The following is an 11,767-nucleotide window of genomic DNA, read 5'->3' on the forward strand; positions in this document are numbered from 1 at the left end:
AGGTTCATACCGTTTGGTTCCTCTTAAATGTACTCTAAAAACAACAAAACAAATTAGCCTGTGGTGTTAAAAATCAGGATGGTCTTTCCTTGGGTGGAGAGGACAGTTACAGAAAGGAGCCACGAGGGGGCTTTTGAGGTTCAGATACTGTTCTGTTTCTTGATTTGGATGGTTATAGGTATGTTCACTTTGTAGAGATATCACTGAGCTGTAAACTTATATTTGTAGTTTCTTTTGCATATTATACATAACTGAAAGTTATATTTAAGTAGGCCCAGGAGGGAATTTTCCGAAGATAGAAATGTTACTGATACATACAGTTGTCAAAATTCATAGAACTGAACTCCTAAGATCTGTGCATTTTATTGTATGTTAATTATAACAGTATAACTTAGTTTTTATAAAAAGTGTTCAACTGAAAGTCTTTACGTACTTAAATAGGAACAAATGTCCCATTTCACCACCTAAAAGCTTGACCTAATGCAATGATTTTCAAATTTGCTTGGTTATGCAGCTGGGGCAACTCCTCCCCCCAGATATCCTAAAGTCACAAGATTTTCAAATACCTTCTATTACCCAGTGACTTTCAAATCTCCGTCTTCAGTTCCCTCACTCCTCTGAGCTCCAGACTCTGCCTCTGCTTGAGTGTCTAATAAGCACATCAAATTCAGCTCGTCTTCAATTTCAGGTTCTACAGCCTGTCCTATAATAAATCTTGATGGCTTTATATTCTAAATATGTTGAGAATCAAACCACTCTCCCAGCCTCCACTGCTACCACCCACAACCAAGACATCATTACTTTGTCTGGATTTTTAGCCTTTTAACTTGTTTCTCTGCTTCCCCACTATGTCTTTACAATTAGTTTCCCACACCGCAGCCAGAGTAATCTTTTCAAATCATCATATCCCTTGCTTAGAAGCCTCCAATAGCTTCCTACTAGACTTAGAATAAAGTTCAAACTTCCATCCATGACCTAGTGTGCTCTACATGATCTTATCTGACATTTCTGAGTCTCCTGTCATCTCACGGAACTCGTCTCTCACTTCTCTCCCCTCCACCTGGCGTTTTGGTCATTCCTTGACTCTGCTGAGCTTGCTCTCACTTCCAAGTCTGTATTCTGTGCTTTCTCTCCATCTGGAATGCTTTTCCTCCAGAGCATCACTTAGATCATTCCTTCACTTTATTCAATTCTCTCAAAAGTGACCTTAAGGAGGTTCTACCTGACTATTTTAGTGTTCAATCAGAGAACCAGAATCAGTAGATAGATAGATGAAAGATACGTGATAGGTGATAGACACAGACACATTATAATAAAGAATAAACTTACACAATTATGGGAACTGGCTAATAAGCAAGTCCAAAATTTCTAGGCCAGGCAGGCAGGAATGGAAAATCACAGGCAGGCTGGGCCCTATCAGAACATGCCGACGCTTTCACCCACAAGAAGTCAGGGAGGGAAGAACATAAGCCTAAACTTCCTTGCAAACTTTCCTTGCAAGTAAACTATTCAAAGATTTAGCCCTGAGTGTCCCTTTGACAGTAATCAAAAAGTTTTGTTAAAGTATAATTTCAAAAAAGTGAACTCAAGACTAACGTAACTATAAAATGAACATGTGACAAATATTTTAATGAGGGAACCAGTAATATGTTAAAACTATATCGAAGTACGTTTGCATAGCTAAGTACTTATAGGCAATTTAATAATGGAATGTTAGTGTGAAGTTGCAAAGTTAGGTTCAAACTGGTATAACCTTTGGAGTTACCCATTCCACTGGAAAGTAGGGATGTGCATTCTTACTGGATAAAAATCTTCCAGTTAATATGTAATCATTAAGGCTAGGACCTTAAATCAATAGTGAACAGTGAGTTCCACTCATGACCTGCCAAATTCAGTAGATATTTTCTGAACGACTATTTTACTTTTTATGCAAAATTTCTCAGTTTAAATACTACATGGGTCAAACTAAAGATGTCTGTGGTCTGGGTTTGGGCCACAAACTATAATTTTATAATCTCTGATGAATAATTTTTAATACATGCTAAATTCTAATAGGCTCTGACTAATCTCTTGGCTTTCACTTAGGTTCCATGGGCTCCTAGGACCAAATGCAAATTAGATAAAGCAAATCAGGATTCTTTGCGCCTTGCCTTGACTTCTAGAAGAGCCTCTAGAGTTCTGTTTGAGTTATATATCATCACCCACTCTGCTGTACCTTTAAAGACTAGCCACAGCCACCTAATCCAGGATTAGCCAATCAGATTTTTGTAAGATTTTGGAATTGGGACAGAGATGCTAGTCCATCTCTGCTGTCGCTTGAAAAGAAGACACATAGACCTGGAAGTTGTGCACTTAGAAGCAGGAAAAGCTTGTTTTCGGAGCAATGCAGCAACAGATAAACATCACCTGGCAAGACCAAGTGATGTTCCAGAAGATCATCAGTTCCAGGAACAGTTCCCGTCCGTCCTTTGTCCCAGTGCCTCTTCAGACCCAACTGTTTGGCCTTTGGTATCTATGATAAAAATATCCCTATTCCCTTTTAAATAATTGCCTTATTAAGCTAGCTTGAGAGAGTTTCTCCGTTACTTGCAACTAAGGAGTTTCCGTAGAGAGGAAAATGGCACTTGGCAGTGCTGATGTGCAGGGTGTCATTTGGCAGGGTACAGCCTGGAGCAGGCTCCCATACGAATCGACTGAGTTCAGATGGTTCAGAATAAAATCAATGAGGCATACATGGACTTCAGAACAAATGTTTATTACTGCTTAATGGGACCAAAGGGGCAACACAAAGCCTCGAAAACACCACTGGCTCACAAAAGCGGTCACCTTGTTACCTTCTTCGTTGCATCTGTTTAGTTCGTAAGGCTTCATTCACACGTGAAAACAAGATACTAATCCAATTCAAGTTCATAACGATTATAAAAGTAAACATTTGTTGGGACAATGTACAATAAATTGCACTTTCCTTAACAAGCGTTACATTTACATTTACAGAGTGTACTATACATAATACATGGAATTATGGAAACATCTAATTGGTCAGTGTTTATAGGAGAGCAGCTGCTCTGTTTCTTTTGTAGTTGATCAGCACTGTTTGGGCTACTCCACTCCCTTATCCCAGAACCTGTTTTCATTAGACACACCATGGACAAAAATCTATACAATTCATAAAAATAGATGGTAGAGAATTCCTACTACCTCCTCAGCAAGAGAAAGGCAGAAGTTGAAAGAAAGAAAGAGGGACTGACTGAGAAACTTGTTTCCCTCATTTGAACTAAGAATCCATACATTATGCAAAATACCAAAAATAGAGAAACTGATGTAAAAGGCTATTGGGACATCTTGGATTCTGGGACCATCTCCAGGTTTATTCCTGTGCTTTCATGACACCAGAGTCTTGATGCATTTATATCCTTATAATTCTGTTTCCTATATTTTATTCCGCTTATAGAGTTATTAAATTACATTTTAATGGAAAAGATTTTACATGTTACTGTCACTGAAAAAGGAAAGTAACTTAAAATGTTCATTTCCTATTCAATGATTCTTTTTTCTCAGATCAAAATTTTCAGAATACCACAAATGATGGAGGTGGGAAGAATGGGACACGCTGATGTGTTCATAGCGGGCAGCAAATTCATTTGGAGATAAGCTTGACATGTAGTCTTTTAGACAGAAGCTGAGAAGGGAACACCTGACTGAGAAGGGAACACCTGACCGCTGACTGCAGTCACTAAGCTACTCGTAAACATCTACTTTTCTCGTTACTGCTCAAGATCATCGATTGAGGTGCAGCCCACACTGAAGTGTTCATTTTGGTCGCTTCTGAAAGATAAGTAAATTCCTAAGGTAAAGGGCTTTGCTTTTATTGTATGGAAGACACTATGAGAAAGGGAGGATGTTTTAGAGCAGTTCTAGTTCAAGGTGACCGTCAGCATGGCGTTTTGTATGGTGGGAAACACAGGCCACTGAGATGCTGTCTGCCCTTCTGTGTCCGATCGCCCTGTGTGTATTCAGGTGCGTGGTACCAGGGCATACAAAAGCAGCAAAGATACTTTCTAAAATTCTACCAGTCACGCACACACAAATCCAACAGTGTTCAAATCAAACAAAAGTCTGTCCATTCTCTCATTTATTTGTAACCGAAGCCAGAGAATCGGAGCTTTTCAAAGTGTTTTTAAGAGCACGTTAGACAACAGAACCATCATCTTGCTAAATAATTGAGTGTTCTTTTTTCCCTCAGAGATAAATAAAACAAACAAGGTATTTAATTTTCTAAAAGCTCCTTTTTCCCTTAAAGGGGTCCTGAAATCAGACAACCGCCTTAGCAGAATAGTTAGTAGATTGATTTCAGCTAAAGAAAAAAACTCAGTCCCTTACATGAGTTACATTCTCATCCTCAGTAACTAATCAACCCTTTTAAGGATCTCTCATCTCTTGTGCCCTAAACTGTGCATTCTCTTGTTTTTCTCACTTTAGTTAGTTTAAGACATGAAGCCACTAGTTATTAAGTGAAAAATATTTAAGAAAATGGAATAGGGGTTTGAGAAAAATAAATAACACACAGTGTAAAAGAATGAAAATTTTAAAGAAAGGAAGTAAGATAAATACGATTAAATTTCCCGACATCAGTACAAAGATTGCTCTTCTACTTTACTGTGGACACGTAAGAAAGCCAGTGAAGAAGAAACTGCTAACTTAACAGCTTGGGGAGGGGGAAGACATATTGGCTGTACAGAAAGATGGGTCATAGGCCTATGTGACATCCCTACTAGCGTTTCTGATGGGCACTCGTAATACAGAACATCAGGTAGCTGAGTGTTTCTTTGCATTAAATTGTATGTAACTAAATATAACGAATTGTGCCGGGGCTCAGGATGTGGGAAGCTAATACACATATGCACTGCAAAATTCAGCATGGTTTCTTTCAGTTTTAAAGAATGTATTACACAAGATTTTCAATATATAAAATTAATGAACTGAATAATCAAGTTGAATTCCATTCCTTTAACTTATTCTGCAGAATTTAATGAAAAGAGAAATGATCACTTTTCAGAATATTGCCAAACGTTGGATTTGGGGAGGAATGTTTTATATAATGTATCTAGGAAAAGATGAAAAACACTAGGGTATCTGAAAATCTTCTGGCTATTTGGGCTGGTTAATCTCTTTCTAAAAGAAGTCAAGAGAAGAGTAGCAATTCTCAAATATATTCCAAAATAAGTTAAATTAAAACTAGCAGTTTTCAACAATACACAGTGAAGGACATGTGGTTTGGGATACTGCTACTTTACATATTGTATGAATAATTATATCATATACCACAGTTTGAATTTTCTATCTTTACTGCTGCTACTGACCCAAAGGCATTGCAGCGAGGAAAAGTTTAGACTTATAGTACAAACACATACTCAAGTATAACATGAAACTAACTGGAAAAGAAAAAAAATCTATAGTTTCCCATTATAATCTTTTAAAAGAGTTAAAAGGAAATGAAAAGTTAGATTTAGTAAATGTTTGCAATATATATAAACCTAGTGATTTTGTTTCAAGAAAAAAATGTAAAGGGCTATGAAACTGAGCCAAGTCAACAGGTAAGGACTAGAGTTAGAGCCATGATATTTCTCCTTCAACTACCGTTTAAGGAAAATTATGCAATTCAGGCATTCCGTGGAATACGCTGTATAGTAGAACGATGAGGCTCAAGAAACACAAAAAACTGTCTTTAATTTAGCAAGCCCTCTGATAGACAACTTGTAAAAGGCTTCTTGGAATCAAAGCGTAAAGTACCAGTAAAGCTAACGAATTATACTGAATGTTTTACAGAAACAAGTACCAAGATATAATTCTCTACCCATTAATTTTACAAAAAAAAAAAAAAAAAGAATAAATAACTTTTCTAAATCACCATGCAAGGAATGTTAAAATCAACATAAACACTCAGAATGCTGGGTTGTTTTTCTTTTTGGTATAAAGAAATGAATATTGTGATGAAAGATGTTAGGACCAAAAACATTCTATAAGAAAAATATTATTTGATGAGTGTAACAAAGGATAACAGACAACCCTATCAGTTTTATGGGTTGCATGGGATCTAAACACTTGCCGATAGCGGGACTTCACTTTTTAGAGTTTAATGATCATTTTAGGAGAAGGATCCACACGAGCAGCTTGAAGTACATGCTCCTGAAGTCAAGATGGCTCTTGATTTTTACTTCCAAGAGTGTGTTAGTTTCAGTTGCAACACATGGCATAGATGAGAATCACTCTGTCAATGCAGAGCTTAAGATCATTTGCAAAGAATATGTTCGACAAGGAAGCCAAGGATGAGTATCAGCAAATGTTACTGTACATACCTGACAGTAGTTGGGTTGACGTAAAAGGATCAGAGGCCTCCAAAATAGTTTAGAAAATGGGAAAATTCTTTTTGCCCTTACCAAACGATTTCCTGTAAGGATTATTTTATATTGACACGTTAAATACAATTGAAAAAAAATATTTCCATCAACTTTTAAACATTATCTTTCTTCACTTTTCCATAAGGTAAGTATTTCTATAAAGGTTTCAGATTCAATCAAAAATGTTACAGACGCATTCGTATCTCTTCATCTAGGGGTGCCAAGGGTGCATTTGGGGGAGCTACGGGAATCAGGAAAAGTTGCCCAACATTAAACCGAGATGGCGTGAAGCTGACCTCTGCTTCCTACTTCATAACTTTAACAGTAATATTAGTGTTTCCTTAGCAAGCATCTGACAACATTAAATGACACGCTCTGTCCCCGGTTCTGTACTCCATCTGAACCCGGGCCTTTCCAGGCCTCTCTGGTGAAGATTCCCTAAGGCTGCAAAACTTGAGATACCTACGTCTGAGTTTAGATTTGCCAGAACTCACAACTTATTCACACTTAGGAACTTGCAATTCCCGTGTGCAGTTCTTAAAAGGACCTGTTAGAATACCAGGGCCAAAGTGATTTATTTCGTCCTGCGTTTATCAAAATCTCAGTTCGTTCTATCTAGTGTGTATTCTCAATAGCCTATCTTATCCCACGGTTCTTGGCACTTCGATTTCAGATGTACCCAACAGAAAATGAAATCAACTAATTCTCTCTGGGGACTGTTCGATCCCAGGTCTGCCCTTCCTTCAAACAGGATTATCGCTGTCCAGGAAATTGTTTTCACGAGGAAACGTGACAGTGGTCGTGACTGGCCCCACAGTGTGCTTTATCTGAATAAATCCTGAAAAGTTAAGAGGTTTAGGTTTCAACTTTTTTTCCTGTGACAAAGATCTTCCTTTCACTTTGACCTTGGAATAAAAGACATCTCCATTTTTACAAAAGATAAAAATAATTGTGAATACTTAGTTCTAAATAAAAAGCATTTAGTTCTGAATTACTTAATTCCAACTCAACATCAGGCATAGAAAATAATGTTTCATACTATGATGCATCTGAACGCGGCCTTCCATGAAGAAGCTTGAAAACAGGTATCCAACATAAATCAGGGCAGTTTCAATGCCATCCCTCTGAGGAGTGTCATACAACAAAGAGCTACGGAAAGACCTGGCGGGCTCTCTGGCCTCCTTTAAAGGGACGCCAGAGAGAGTTCTCCTGGGTTTCCGTCGCTTTGATCGTTGTGCTCTTGTGCTGGGGCGAGGCTGGAACTATGTGCTCTCCTTGGGTGGCGGGGTGGCCTGAGGCGGCTGCAGGGGCTGGGTGCCCGTGGCCGTTTTGATAGAGTTCAGGGTTTTGCTAAACCAAGAGTTTTTTGCAGCTTGGATTTCATTCATAAGGGCCCCTCTCTGATGTTCAAGTTCCTAATTAAAGAAAGAAAATTATCTGAGTTGTATAAGGGTTTTCTCTCTGCCAAAGAAGTCCAAGTACAGCTTTTTGGAATGCCCAGGTCTACACGGCCATAGCCTTCCTCCCGCAAAGCCCAGAGGAGAGTTCGTTGGCTTCTTAATGCAAGAAAAAGGTTTTAGCGCTGAAAGAGTTACCGCCAAGAACCAGAATCTGTGCTTTTTCTGAACAGGGAGATGAAACCTCATTTTATCTTTTTTTTTCACCCCCTGCAATTTAGATTTAGGTTACAACCTGACATAACATGGTTAAAATCACAAATAAACATAAACACACAGACAGATTGATAGTGTAAGCACGGATAAGTTCTAGTTCCAAACACATGGTTTTTGCCCTGAGAATCTGGACAAGGTCCAGTGCAGAGACAGTTAAGGGTCACTAGTGTGGCGCAGGTCAGTGCCACAGTAGGACACGGCAGCGGGTAAGGATCAATGGTAAACAGGAAACGGGGAACCGTCCATCAGAGGCCAAGGCTGGTTTTCTAATTATGTTACCCCCAGTATGAAAAGAGATTATGGGGAAATAGATTTGGCAGAATCGGGTAAAGATGAAAAGATGCTCCAAAGAAAAGAGTGGGTGTCGGCAATGTTCGGCCCTCATGGACGGATAATGAAGGGGGCTGGGCCTTCCGTTTCCAGGATCAGCTACCAAAGTGACCGAGTTCAATGAGAGAGGAAAAAAAAGTCTCGGGGTAAACCAAAAAGGCTTATGCTTGAGTCCTCCCAAGACATATTGTAACTATTAAAATTTCACTTTAATCTACGTTCGTTTATATCAGAGTTTAAAAATAATGACATTAACGTGACTACGCAGGACACGTCGGTGGCCAGAAACTGCATTCATCATATATACTAATAGCTATGATGCTGGGCCAGGTAGGTATATATACACGCTAAAGTCCTGGACTATCCCAGACAATTAACTTCATTTTCTCTTGACCTTTTATCAAGTCACCAACCTGGATTTTACACTTGGCCTCCACCAGCTGCAACTTGGTTTGTGCCAATTCCAGCTCCATCTCCCTCAGCTGCTTCTTTAGTGAGTCCTTCTCATCGTCCGACTCAACTCCCTGGTCCTCTCTGTTTATGGCTGCTGGTTTCAAAGTGCCCTCCTTGCTGAAAATGTCACTGCAATGTTTACACGCCATCATTTTACCCTGAAATATCCAAGAGAAATAAACATCGAACTGTATTCCACAGCATAAATCATTTCCTGAAACAATATATGATTTGATTTTTACTTAGATGCTTCTTGTTGACATCAAATGCAGGCCCATTTCTAAAGGAAATTGTTTTTCTTGTGTTACAACCAAAATGGTTATAGTCAACACAGAACCCAACTATCTCCGACAGGTGCTCCTTTTCCTTAAAGCATCTCTAGGGAGACTCTGGGAATAGACAATCTTCTAGCATCCCTTTGAAACCTGTTCTCGAAATTTTGTACTGCCACTACTCTTGCTAGATGCCAAGTCCCATCCATTACGCTCAGTGTGCAGCCATCTGCACGTAGCATCTCATCATTTGATCCTAGAGCGACTGCGTGACCAGGTACTATTATCACCCCCATTTTACCAACGAAGAAACTCAGTTTAAGTAACTTGCCCATAGAAGACTAAGGTCATTAGGATCAACCTAAATATACCTTTGCAACAAATAAAGCGTATGCCCTTTTATTCAGCTTTAAGCAAAGATGATCATTAATGTCCAAGGTAATAAAAGTAACCCAGGCCTGGATTGCCAATCGGAGCACAATCTGCCCCTGAACAAAGCAACTCTTGTCAGGACGACAATGCCATCGTTTTCTTAAAATATCTCCAAAAGTAGTTTAGAATGAAAAGACATTATGAGGTCTTTCTATTTTGATGTGCTACTGTTACAACGAGCTCAGTATGTCTACAACCATAGCATTCCATGGTAGAATTATAGGCCGGGAAGGGATGCAAGGATCTAAGGGCCCACCCACCTCCTTATAACTGGGTGCGCCCTCTCTAAGCAGTCTTCTTAGAAGTTCCACACCCCTCTCAGGCTTACACATCAGAACTTAGTTTCACAGCTACACCTAGCCTCAAGGGAGTCCAGGAAACAGCACCTTTTAACTAGTACGTTTCCAGTCCAGATAACATCAGGGTTCTGCTACTAAGGAAAAAGGAGAGACGGATGTTGAGCGGGAATCCGCAGTCTCTCCCACTCCCTAGCACTTCAGCATGTCTGCCGACTGCAGCGTCGTGAGGCTCATCACTCTCGCCCCTGTTAAATTACAGACTAAAGTGCCTAGAATGCATTTATTTACTAGTTTTAAACCTCAATATATTCAAACAGAATTATGTCAGGTTTCTAGGACACTGGTCCTGAGACTTGGCTGTGCCAACACTGCTTCTTAGGAATACCAATCCATTTGGTTTGCTGTTGTTTCTATAGAATAAGCAATTGCTTGTTTCAAATAATCAATTATTACCACCAGGGGGCAGCATATAAATAAATGCTACGAGTTTTCTTTAAAAATAAACCTCTACAAAAATTGCTGGAAAAATCAGCTACCCAACACATGTTTTCCAGCTGAGCCCTAGGTTGCCCATGGCGTTCACTGTCCGAATCCCAGATCGCCTGTGGCATTCACCGTCTAAGTCCCAGATCGCTCGTGGCATTCACTGTCCGAATCCCAGAACACCTGTGGCATTCACTGTCCAAATCCCAGATCGCCCGTGGCATTCACTGTCCGAGAGAGCGAGGGGCAATCCTGCCAGGCCATGCACCGAAGGCTGATTGCAGCCCGGCTGGGATGCAGGCCGCTGAGGGTTCCCAGCATCCAAGAATGCTCGGGGCCTCTTGTGACTATGCTCAAATCCTACGACCTGCCTCTGACGGCCCATAAGATTTATGGGAACATAATCTTTCAGCTGGCAGGGAAGAGGATCATACCCTAGTCAGAAGAAAGATACTATTCTCCATAATTCCTAAATCCTTTAGAACAGGGGTCCAACCCCCGCGCCATGGACCGGTACCAGTCCGTGGCCTGTCAGAAACAGGGCCACACAGCAGGAGGTGAGCAGCGGGCCAGCGAGCGAAGCTTCGTCTGTATCTGCAGCCGCTCCCCAGCGCCAGCGTCACGGCTTCAGCTCCGCCTCAGGTCATCGGGCATTAGATTCTCAAAGGAGCACAAAGGTTGGGGACTGCTGCTATAGAACAAACAAGCGGGTGGGTGTGACGCCTACAAGGTGTCCTGCGGTGGGATCTTCCTATCGGGTGCTCACGACTGGGAATTTGGAAGAAATTCTATCACAGAAATATTTCACTCTCCTCACCTTTACCACTTCCAGCTCCTCCTTGCTGGCTGCTTGCTGCTTCTCCAGTCTGGTGCTTAACTGGGAACAGATCTAAGGGGAAAAAAAGAGTTTCTTTACTGGAAAATAGAATGACTCTTGCAGCATGTGCACATAACTGTTTGTCAACTCATGTATTACCCACACCTCTGATGCTAGAAGAAATTTTGCAAATGAGTACACTACAGATGCCAGCAGAAAGCCTGGAAGTGTCCCATGTGTAAAGCACCTCTTGATCTTAATCAGTAGAAAAGCACATGGGGTAGATTTGACTTCTTTCTGTCACCAGCCTTCATGCCTGGTTCCGGTGAATTCTGCCCGCACTTGTGGGATCATCTATAGCATCTTTGCTGAGTAACTACTATGCTGGGAATCTGATGAAAAGATCTGTGAACCGGAAATGTCTCGTCTACAGCCACAGAAAGAGTCTGTTTTCAATTGCAAAAGTTTCCTTAAGAAGTGGCAGAGTGAGCAAAACAAAGGTAAAATGACCAGAGAATAATAAAGACTATAACTCTTATCAAGTGCTTTGGCGGCGCAGCATAAAATGAAAAGCCAGGAAATCAGGCTCTACTTTCCAGCACTGTGTTCA

General features: G+C 40.4%; 1 protein-coding gene and 1 long non-coding RNA gene across 5 annotated transcripts in view; one reads left to right on the forward strand and one right to left on the reverse strand.

Annotated features, from left to right (window-relative positions):
• Positions 1 to 2,779, forward strand: part of LOC111740542 — a 4,339-nt gene extending 1,560 nt beyond the window's left edge. The window contains exon 2 of the long non-coding RNA XR_002780641.1: positions 2,086 to 2,779. This is a non-coding gene — a long non-coding RNA (uncharacterized LOC111740542). The remainder of the gene's footprint in view (positions 1 to 2,085) is intronic.
• RABGAP1L (RAB GTPase activating protein 1 like) overlaps positions 2,740 to 11,767 on the reverse strand; it is a 183,997-nt gene continuing 174,969 nt past the window's right edge. For all 4 annotated transcript variants that reach the window (XM_011361250.2, XM_023531260.1, XM_023531261.1 and 1 more), the window contains 3 exons: positions 11,158 to 11,229; positions 8,815 to 9,012; positions 2,740 to 7,813 (listed from right to left, as the gene is read on the reverse strand). In XM_011361250.2, coding sequence (XP_011359552.1) covers positions 7,661 to 7,813; positions 8,815 to 9,012; positions 11,158 to 11,229 — 423 coding nt within the window. In that variant the 3' untranslated portion in view covers positions 2,740 to 7,660. The remainder of the gene's footprint in view (positions 7,814 to 8,814; positions 9,013 to 11,157; positions 11,230 to 11,767) is intronic.

The sequence above is a fragment of the Pteropus vampyrus genome, unplaced genomic scaffold (genome assembly GCF_000151845.1).
Source record: "Pteropus vampyrus isolate Shadow unplaced genomic scaffold, Pvam_2.0 Scaffold65, whole genome shotgun sequence".
Lineage (NCBI taxonomy): Eukaryota > Metazoa > Chordata > Mammalia > Chiroptera > Pteropodidae > Pteropus > Pteropus vampyrus.